Here is a 10,005-nt window from a genome sequence, read left to right on the forward strand (position 1 = left end):
TCCCGACAGCCCGAGCGGAGACCTGGCTCCAGCTGTCAGGTGCCCGCACCCTCCACCCTCAAGCTCGGCGTTGGGGGGAACTGGAAATCCGACTCCGTGGTCAAGGAGAGAGACTTTGGTTGGGAATAAATGTTGAGCTAATGTATCTCTCTCTCTCTTTTAAAAATATGTTTTTATTGACTTTAGTGAGAGGCAGGGAGAGGGATAGAGATAGAAACATCAATGAGAGACATGATGACCTATCTCCTGCACGCCCCCTACTGGAGATCGAGTCTGCAACCCAGGCATGTGCCCTGACCCGGAATGGCACGGGGAGCTCTTGGTCCATGGGTCCACGCTCACCCCCTGAGCGACACCGGCCGGGCAATGTGGTGTCTTGAAGTGGGGTGCAGCAAGGCCAGCTGGTGCGGGCAGGAAACCCCCACACAAGCAGCCACGGATAACTGGGCTTTTGAGTAAAGCCAACTCCCCTCCATAGTGTGGGTGGGCCTCACCCTCTCAGGAAAGGCGAGCATAGAACACACACTGACCTCCCCCAAGGAGAGGAAATCCTGTCGGCAGAACTGGGCTACCCTTCGGATATTGGTCTCCACCTCCATAGTTGTGTGAGCCGACCCCTTTAAACAAATCATTCTATATGTATACACATCCTGCTGGTTGGGTTTCTCTGGAGAACCCTGACTAATACAGGGAGCAAAGCGGACTTTATTCTTTTTTTAAATTTTTTTATTTTATTGATTTCAGAGAGGAAGGGAGAGGGAGAGGGAGATGGAAACATCAATGATGAGAGAGGATCACTGATCGGCTGCCTCCTGCACGCCCCCTCCTGGGGATCGAGCCTGCCACCCGGGCATGTGCCCTGACCCGGAATCAAACCCTGACCTCCTGGTTCATAGGTCAGTGGTCAACCACTGAGCCACACCGGTCGGGCCAGACTTTATTCTGAGACCTCCGGAGCCTCCAGGTCAGCGGGAGCCGCAGCGCGGCCCCGCCCCCAGCCGGCGTCACCCCGCCCCAGCCCGGCATAGCCCCGCCTCCACCTTGGCGTCACCCAGCCTCTCACCCAATCCCTGAGCGTCATATAGGCCCCGCCCTCACCTGGCGTCGCCCCGCCTCTCACCCAATCCCGGCGCGTTCAGCAGGCCCCGCCCCTACGTGACGTAACGGCGCCTCTCCTAGTCCCCAGGCCTCTCCGCGCCGTCGCGGGCGTCCCGGGGCCGCCTGAGGCGAGTCCGCGGGGAACATGGAGGAGCTGCTGAGGCGGGAGTTGGGCTGCGGCTCCGTCAAGGCCACGGGCCACTCAGGGGGCGGGTGCATTAGCCAGGGTCAGAGTTACGACACGGACAGAGGACGCGTGTTTGTGAAAGTGAACGCCCAGCCGGAGGTCAGGGCCGCCGCGAGCCGGGCGGGCCGAGAGGGCGGGGGGCGGGGGGCGGGGTCCGCAGCCGGGGCCTGAGGGCCGGGGAGAGGCCCGGGCGGGGGCCCTGCCTGAGGGCGGGGCGGGGCGGGGCGGGGGCCGGCGCTGCCCCTGGCCTCTGGGGGCACCTGGTGACCGGCTTTGCCGTCCGGCCGTTTCTGGGCGCTAGTGGCCGGCACCGCCAGCCCAGCCCTGGGTGGCCCCTAAACCCCAGGGGTGGTCGGACCGTCCAGAACCTTCCCTGTGCGGGTGGACGGACCGTCCAGGCCCTTCCCTGTGCGGGTGGACGGACCGTCCAGGCCCTTCCCTGTGCGGGTGGACGGTCCGTCCAGAACCTTCCCTGTGCGGGTGGACGGGGCCCCATCTGCCGGCGCTGGACCAGGACCCGCAGCGGGAGCCTGGCGTCCGGCTCCTCGGGTCCGGAGGGGAACCGGCGCTGCTCGCTCTGGCGCTGCTGTCCCCGCACAGACGCAGCGGCGGCCCGAGCAGCAAACACCCGCGTCCCCTTTCTGGGTCTGGAGGCCCGAGCGCAGAGCGCCGCTCTCTCTCTCTCTTTTTCTTTCTCTCTCTCTTCCTCTCTCTCTCTCTCTCTCTCTCTCTCTCTCTCTTTCTCTCTTTATTTCTCTCTCTCTTCCTCTCTCTCTCTTTCTCTCTTTCTTTCTCTTCCTCTCTCTCTTTCTCTCTTTCTCTCTTCCTCTCTCTCTTTCTCTTTCTCTCTCTCTTCCTCTCTCTCTCTCTCTCTTTCTCTCTTTCTCTCTCTCTTCCTCTCTCTCTCTTTCTCTCTTTATTTCTCTCTCTCTTCCTCTCTCTCTCTTCCTCTCTCTCTCTTTCTCTCTTTCTTTCTCTCTCTTCCTCTCTCTCTTTCTCTCTTTCTCTCTTCCTCTCTCTCTCTCTTTCTCTCTCTCTCTCTCTCTTTTTCTCTCTCTCTTCCTCTCTCTCTCTCTCTCTTTCTCTCTTTCTCTCTCTCTTCCTCTCTCTCTCTCTCTCTTTCTCTCTCTCTCTCTCTCTTTCTCTTTCTCTCTCTCTTCCTCTCTCTCTCTCTTTCTCTCTCTCTCTCTCTTTCTCTTTCTCTCTCTCTTCCTCTCTCTGTCTCTCTCTCTCTCTCTCTCTCTCTCTCTTTCTCTCTTTCTTTCTCTCTCTCTTCCTCTCTCTCTCTCTCTCTCTCTCTCGCTCTCTCGGAGCCTAGTCCCACCCGAGGGCCCCCCTCCTGCCACCCTCTCCGGGGGTTAGGTCTCCAGGAGGAAAGTCTGCGCTTTCTTTAATGCTTTCCCTTCAGGAGGCGAACATGTCTCCCCCGGGCTCCTAAGAAAGGCCTCTTGGTTGCCCTTCTCAGCCTGCGATGCCCTGTGGGTGTCCGTGTCCGTGTCCGTGTCCGCCCCCCGACGGTGCTCACCCGCCCTCCGCGGCCGTTGGCTTCCCCCGCTGGTGGCACCAGCCCGGGCTCCCAGGGCGGCTGGACACGGAGGACCTGGGAGGGAGCCTCGGGCCGCAGCCTCCTGCACCTCTGCCTGCGTCCAAACCATCCCCGTCCCTTCAAACCCGTGCTGAGGGCAAACACAGCAGGGCCCGTCTCTCTCTCTCTCTTCTAGAGAGAGTGCTCTGAAAATTCTTCGTAACACACAGTTCTTTTTTAAATTTTTAATGATTTGAGAGGAACTTCAATTTGTTGTTCCACTTGTGCATTCATTGAATGATTCTTTTTTAAAAAATATATTTTATTGATTTTTAACAGAGAGGAAGGGAGAGGGATAGAGAGTTAGAAACATCGACAAGAGAGAAACATGGATCAGCTGCCTCCTGCACACTCCCCACTGGGGATGTGCCCGCAACCAAGGTACATGCCCTTGGCCGGAATCGAACCTGGGACCCTTGAGTCCGCAGGCCGACGCTCTATCCACTGAGCCACACCGGTCAGGGCCGTTGAATGATTCTTGTTTGTGCCCTGACCAGGGGTTCGAGCCTTGGCATATAGGGATGACACTCTAACCAACTGAGCTACCCGGTCAGGGCAAGACACTGTTCTTACCGTTCTCCTCAGTGACTGTAGCTCTTGGTGGCAGTATAATAATGATATTTATAAAGTGTTTAGCATGGATTATGTGTTAGCTGCTAACAGTTAATCATGGCAGCAAGCCCATGATATTGGTACTATTATTAACCCCATTTTATGGATGAGGAAACGGAGGCACAGAGAGCTTAAGGTCACAGAATTAGTAACTATGAGAACAGAACGTGTAGAAGAATGTCCATGCAGCACTGTTTGTAATAGCCCCGAACTGGAAGCCCGCTGTCCATCAGCAGTCGACTGGATGAGCACCCGATGAGGAGGGAGCTGACTTGGCCAAGGGTGGGGGTTAGGGTTCCGAGCAGAGGTGACAGTGTGTGGAGGCTTCGAGGCTGGAGGAGGCAGGCGATCTTTAAGACAGTAAAGGAAGGCTGTAGTCCAGGAGCACAAGGGGTGTGTGCATGTCAGTGTGAGGAGCGGAGCCCAGGTAGGGGCCCTGGATGAGACGGGAGAGTGGGCAGGGTCATCCTGTGGGACATGCAGGATCTGGGCAGGGGTGGTGGCTCAGGGTGGATTTGCCTTCCAGAAGGATGGCTTCAGTTTGGTGAGCAGGGAGACGGGGGAGGTGGCCGCTGCAGTCCAGGGGGAACAAGGACTTTTGGACTAGGATGGAAAAGGTGTGCAAGATGATAGTTTCCAGTGCTAGGTAGGAGATGCCCTAGAGCTTGGTGGTCCATGCAGGTGAAAAGTGACCACAGGTTCCTGGCATATGCAGACCAGAGGCCACCTGCACCTGCGGGGTCAGGTGTTGTTACTAAGCAAGGACTTGCTGCCCGATGTGCACAGAAGCCGATGCTATGACATTGGCTTTTGATAAAAGAAAAGGCTTTATTGCAGTCAACCGGCAACGAGACAGGCTCAAATCTGTCTCCCCAATTGTGGGTTTGGGTGAAATTTAAGGGGTTAGGGAAGGACTGGCTGGGCTGCGGAAGTGCTGCAGGGCAGGTTTCAATTGAAGGCTTCAGCGCTGGGTCCTGGATAGTGGACCAGTGACCGAGTTCCAGTCAAGTCCCAGGTCTTTGGTTCTGTGGCGGCCGGGGGTGGGGGGGGTGGGGGGGGGGTGGGGGGGGGCAGCAGGGGGGGCAGGGCACACTTTGGTTCTGGTATTATTGAAAGTCAAAATTCTCTCCTTTGAGCGTACTTGAGCATGACATGCAGTTTTGTTCTGTAGTCCCTGGAAAACAAGTCAGTATCTTGTTAGAACTAGGGTAAGGCCAGTGTGAGCTGGTTCTGTGGTTGCTGTGGGACAGGACTGTGTTTGAGGTACTACAGAGGGTGACCCACGTACACAGTCCAAACCTGCACAGGCACTTAGTGGAATATTAGTAGCTGACTTCTCCCCATCTGAAGGGGGTTTGGACTCAACGATAGCATCACAATATAGTCCAACGCTGCAAAGTACCATCTACTCCTGCGCAGCTTCAGGACGTATAATCTGCTCTACGGAAAAGGCAAAAAAACTGTCTGTTGACTCTGCAGTCAGGGTAGCCTTGGTTTAGAATTGTAATGCCTGAGAAACTGGTCTACCTGGAGCCTTTCCAGAAGTGATCTCGCTCGCTCTCCTCCCCTCTGCCATTAATTTTCCTGACAGGCTAGGAGAATGTTTGAAGGTGAGATGGCCAGTTTAACTGCCATCCTGAAAACAGACACAGTGAAAGTGCCCAAACCCATCAAGGTCCTGGATGCCCCGGGAGGCAGCAGTATGCTCGTGATGGAGCATCTGGACATGCGGTATCTGAGCAGGTACGTCTCGGCACCTTCCCCTCTGGTTGGCTTTGGTTTTCTTCTGAGTGGTTCCTCCATACCCGAAGCTTGCACTTGGGGTATAACTTTGTGGATGTGACACAAGGGACCCACCACCCACACATAATGAGCACCCTGCAAGCCAAAGGCAACAGGAAGGGACTCTCTCCAGGTGAGAGGCTCACAGAGGACTTGGCTGCAAGCTCAGATGAGGCTGCGAAAGACCGTCCACTAATGAGGGCCCATCGTCTCCCTCTTGCTTCACCAAAACAGACTTTTATCCTCAAAATGTGTGACTTCCTTTGTGTGGCCTGAGCCCTTTCGGGTGGATGTAATATAATATTCTCTTTTGTGTCACGCGTTCAGTTGCTGCCTTTTGGTTTCACAGTCATGCTGCCAAGCTTGGAGCCCAGCTAGCAGATCTGCACCTAGAGAATAAAAGGCGTGGAGAGACGCTGCAGAAGGACGCCAGCAGAGTGGGTATGACATCTTGTGGGCCAAGGGGACCCCACCTGGAGGAGGACACTGGGCTCTGATGGGTGTCTAGGTGGGGTTATGCCACAGCCACATGAGTGAGGGTCAGACCTGTGTTGATGCCAAAGGAAAGGAATGTCAACCCCACGATGCATGTTTGGGGTGCGGTGAGCACAGTGAACGCAGTTTGTCTGCCACAAATGGCAGCTGCGAGCCATTCTGTCTGGGCGTCCTCTGGGCACCGTCTGGTGTCTCTCCTAGAAAGCAGTGGGTGGCCTGACTGTGAAGTGGGACAGAACAGGCTCTGGTTCTGGGTCCTGAGGGTCGGTGGAGACCAGGCCCTGATTGTCTCTGGATGGGACTCAGGAGGAGAAGGCACGCTGACATCAGGTCTCCAGCTACGCTGAGCTCCCAGAAGAGGGCTGAGGGAGCAAGGCAACTAATCGTCAGTCCTGTTTTTCTTTTGCTTCCAAGGGAGAGGAGGTGGGCAGGAGGAACGGCCCTTCATAGACCAGTTTGGGTTTGACGTGGTGACGTGCTGTGGATATCTCCCCCAGGTGAGTGACGCCTGCATTTTCCTGTCTCCAAAGTGGGAAAGCTGTTCAGAAACAGCTGGGAAAGCATACCTCTCCCTTTTTGGTGAAGTTTAGTAAGTCTGTGCTCCCTTTCTTTCTGTGCTAATTTTTAAGAGGTTGACAAGAGCTTTACCTCTCATGGGCTGTGTAAGCTCAGAGAAACAGAGAAGGCCAGCAAGTTAGGATGCTGGATTTCAAGGTGGGTAAAAATTAGAAAACTTTTAAATCTTTTATTTTAAATAGTAAGCTCTCAAAGGTAGCATAATGAAAAGGGATGATAACTTTCAGTTTTATGATTTTACGGTTGGCTCCCCTGGGAATTCTCCTTGACGCCTCGCAAACGCAGAGTGGTAGGGTGGTGGATGTGCTCTCAGCAAAAGGCAGGTGGCTCCTTGGAAGGGATCTGCTGTAGAAAACTTTCGGGGAGTTTGTGGTGGGCACAGGGGTGCAGTAGACACTATTCTGATTCTGAAATGTTTTGGAGGTTGTCCAGGAACTTGCATGGGGTGGCAGGTGGCTGACAGCTGCGCCTCCTGTTCCATGCTGCTCTGGGGTGTCTCAGCTGGCTCTGCTCCTCTCTCTCCCACCTGTACCTTGCTGGCTGGTTGTGTGCACCTGTGTCAGGGTGCACATGTGTGAGAGTACGTGTATGAGTGTGAGTGAGTGCACTTTGTGAGCGTGATACTCTGTCATTTGGCGTCACATACTGCCCCTGGGCTGCCTGCTCTTGTGTACGTCTGTCTTGCTCCCCCCCCACCCCCCCGCCCCACCCCCATGGTCAGCACCTGTGGCCTGGATGTCCTCTCTCAGCGGTCTTTTTGAACAGGGTTCCACGTGACTTCCCATGTTACCACTCTTGAGAGGGCAGTGCCAGCTGCTTGGGAGGGGCCGAAGAGGGGTCCTCTATGGCCAGGTGGATGGACAGAAGTGAGCCACAGGGTCAGAGAAGGCCAGCCAGCTCTGGCCTCTGTGCTCCTGTGTGAGTATAGATCGAAAGAAAACATCCCAAGGCAGGAAGAGATTAACCAAAGAACTTGTATGCATGTACGAATAGCCCACGGACACAGACAATAGTGCGGTGAAGGCCTGGGGAGGGGCGGGGAACGGAGTGGAGGGTGTCATTGGGGGAAAAAGGGACATTTGTAATACTTTCAACAATAAAGATAAGTTTAAAGAAAGAAAGAAAACATCCCAGAGCTTGTCAGAGGGGACCCTGTTGCTCTGCACGGGAATGGCCCCTTGCTTCCCACTGCTCCTGGGATAGGCTCTAAGCTCCCACCTGTCCACAAGGCCCCGGGGGTCCCATCAGCTCCCACCCCCACCCTCCACCCCCATCCCTGCAGCGGGGTCTCAAGCAGTCAGTCTTTCCCACTTTGGGGTTCCTCCTTCAGCCCTGGCATGTGCCTCTGAGCTCGGCTTTCTCCTTTGCTGTCGCTTGTGCAGGTGAATGACTGGCAGAAGGACTGGGTCACATTCTATGCCCAGCAGCGCATCCAGCCCCAGATGGACATGCTGGCAAAGGGGTCTGGGGACAGAGATGCCCTCGAGCTCTGGTCTGCTCTGCAGGTGAGAGAGCCCCGCTGCGCCCTGTGCCCACCATGCCCTGCAGCCCCACCAGGGAGAGGTGGCAAGCCAGGTACAGCACTGAGATGTGTGGGTGGGCCCGGCCAATCAGATGGCGGTAGGTGTCCCTGCACCCGGCCTGAGCCATGCACGGCCACGCGCAGCCACACGTGGGAAAGCGTGCACCCCTCCCACATGCGTCGCTCGTTTTGCTGAGGCTGCCTTTCCTCCTCGCAGTTGAAGATCCCTGATCTGTTCCTTGATCTGGACATCGTCCCAGCCCTGCTCCACGGAGACCTCTGGGGAGGAAATGTAGCAGAGGATTCCTCTGGGCCCATCATCTTTGACCCAGCCTCCTTCTATGGCCACTCGGAATATGAGCTGGCAATAGCTGGCATGTTTGGGGGCTTTAGTAGCACCTTCTACTCTGCCTACCACAACAAGATCCCCAAGGCCCCTGGATTTGAGAAGCGCCTGAAGTTGTATCAGCTCTTCCACTATTTGAACCACTGGAATCATTTCGGATCAGGGTATAGAGGGTCCTCCCTCAACATCATGAGGAACCTCATCTAGTGAGCTTGCTCCGCTCCGGGGGGAGGCCTGTGTGAGGAGCCTGCCGGAGCCTTAGGTTCAGATGTACCAGATCCTAACCCTCTGGTTCCCCCACAGTCCTCTTCTTCAGGGGTTCTGTCCCATTTCACACACCTGGAGAGGCTTCAGACCAACTTTCCAAGCCTTGGAAAGTATGTAATGTCTCAGAAGAGAGGTGTTGTCATCCTAAAGCTGTACATTTCGTTAGACTTCGTAGTTGGATAAACCAGACTAGTAATGTGAACTGAGGGACCTCGCAGTGTGGGGCCATGTCAAACCAAACAACTGCCCCAAAGGTAGAGAAGGGAAGTGGCCGGTGCGCCATGCACTGCTGCCGTGGGCACCTTCCACCATCCCCTCCCGTCTCGCCTCCAGGAGGACACTGCTCGATGGCTGAGTGTAGTCTAGGCACGAAGCCGTCTCACTAGGGGCATCTTACAGTGACCATTCCCCAGACTGAGCACATTCCCTTTGCTTCCTGCTCCGCAGGCTGAGCGGGTCTGGAGATGATTTGGGGAGTGGCAAACTGCCCGCTTCCGGGGTGTCCTCAGTAGATTCAGGAGCCACTGAATCGACTTCACCCCCCCACCTGCCGCGCTCAGCTTGTCGAGTGTCCTTCCTCTGCTTCAGGTTTGCCCGCACTAAGCCAGTGTTCCCCCCTTCTCTTGCAGGGGTGAGGAACGGGCATGAATGGCATTGATGTTAACATGCTTCTGTGCAAACTTCTCAGTGGTTTCTATGATGCAAGGCACCATTTCCCTCATTTAAACCATAATTCAGTGTTTTTCCTAGATATTTGCCAAGAAGCCTTTGTAATGTGTTACTCTAATAAATTGTTTCTTAAAGAGCAAATTTTTTCTTTGACTTTGTGAAATAAGAGAAGAGCTTCAAACTAAGGGCAGGTGTAGCCTGAGGACTTTCTAATATTTGACTCAGATGCAATTTAACTGCTGTTCCTAGTCACCCTTCGAGATTTGTGAACATCGAAGGGATGTTGAAAGCAACTGTCGATTGCATTTTAAGGAAGAAGCCCATTTGTGGCCACCGACTAGGTCTGGGATGGGGCTGGGAGCTCCAGTGTTAGGACACCGGTGGTCTCCCGGAGGCTGGTGGGGAGGATAGATTCATTTTCCTCCTCTGCTTTGTGCTTCTAGGCACAGGGGCCCCTCTGGGTAATTCGGAAGCAGAACGACGCTTTCAGAGTTCTGGTTTTTGTGGGGAGGGAGAGAGGACTGTGACCTTAAGAGCTTGTGGTTGTCGACAGAGGAGACCAAGATGGCGGCGTAGGTAAACACCGGAGACTGCTGCCGCAAACAACCATTTCAAAAATACAACTAAAAGACAGAACGGACATCACCCAGAACCACAGGAAGGCTGGCTGAAGAGAGACTCTACAACTAGAAGGAAAGAGAACAGCAAATCGAGGCTCAGAGGCGGCGCAGTGTGGAAAATACAAAGGTACCGAGGTGCGCGCGCAAAGCGGGCTGGTGGCTGAGGGCGCGGTTGTCGTTTTCGGTCGGGAGTGAGTCTCAGACTCTGGGCTCCAGATCCGGGCGAGTCTCTAGGGACCCAGACTC

The 10,005-nt window shown here is 55.1% G+C and overlaps 1 protein-coding gene across 1 annotated transcript; it reads left to right on the forward strand.

The window, feature by feature from the left end:
• Nucleotides 1–1,170: 1,170 nt before the first annotated feature.
• FN3KRP (fructosamine 3 kinase related protein) lies at nt 1,171–9,280 on the forward strand. The gene is made up of 6 exons (XM_070393837.1): nt 1,171–1,384; nt 5,074–5,225; nt 5,614–5,705; nt 6,174–6,256; nt 7,718–7,840; nt 8,075–9,280. The coding sequence occupies exons 1-6, from the start codon at nt 1,244–1,246 to the stop codon at nt 8,408–8,410; spliced, it is 927 nt and encodes a 308-aa protein (XP_070249938.1). The 5' UTR covers nt 1,171–1,243; the 3' UTR covers nt 8,411–9,280.
• The last annotated feature ends 725 nt before the right edge of the window (nt 9,281–10,005 follow it).

This window comes from Myotis yumanensis, unplaced genomic scaffold (genome assembly GCF_028538775.1).
Source record: "Myotis yumanensis isolate MYYU_CA2020_CCGP unplaced genomic scaffold, mMyoYum1.0.hap1 SCAF_16, whole genome shotgun sequence".
NCBI lineage: Eukaryota > Metazoa > Chordata > Mammalia > Chiroptera > Vespertilionidae > Myotis > Myotis yumanensis.

Coding starts and splice junctions, on each gene's coding strand:
- FN3KRP (XM_070393837.1), top strand. CDS start 1,244: ATGGAGGAGCTGCTGAGGCGGGAGTTGGGCTGCGGCTCCGTCAAGGCC. Junction 5,226..5,613: donor GACATGCGGTATCTGAGCAG/GTACGTCTCGGC, acceptor TTGGTTTCACAG/TCATGCTGCCAAGCTTGGAG. Junction 5,706..6,173: donor GAAGGACGCCAGCAGAGTGG/GTATGACATCTT, acceptor TTTGCTTCCAAG/GGAGAGGAGGTGGGCAGGAG.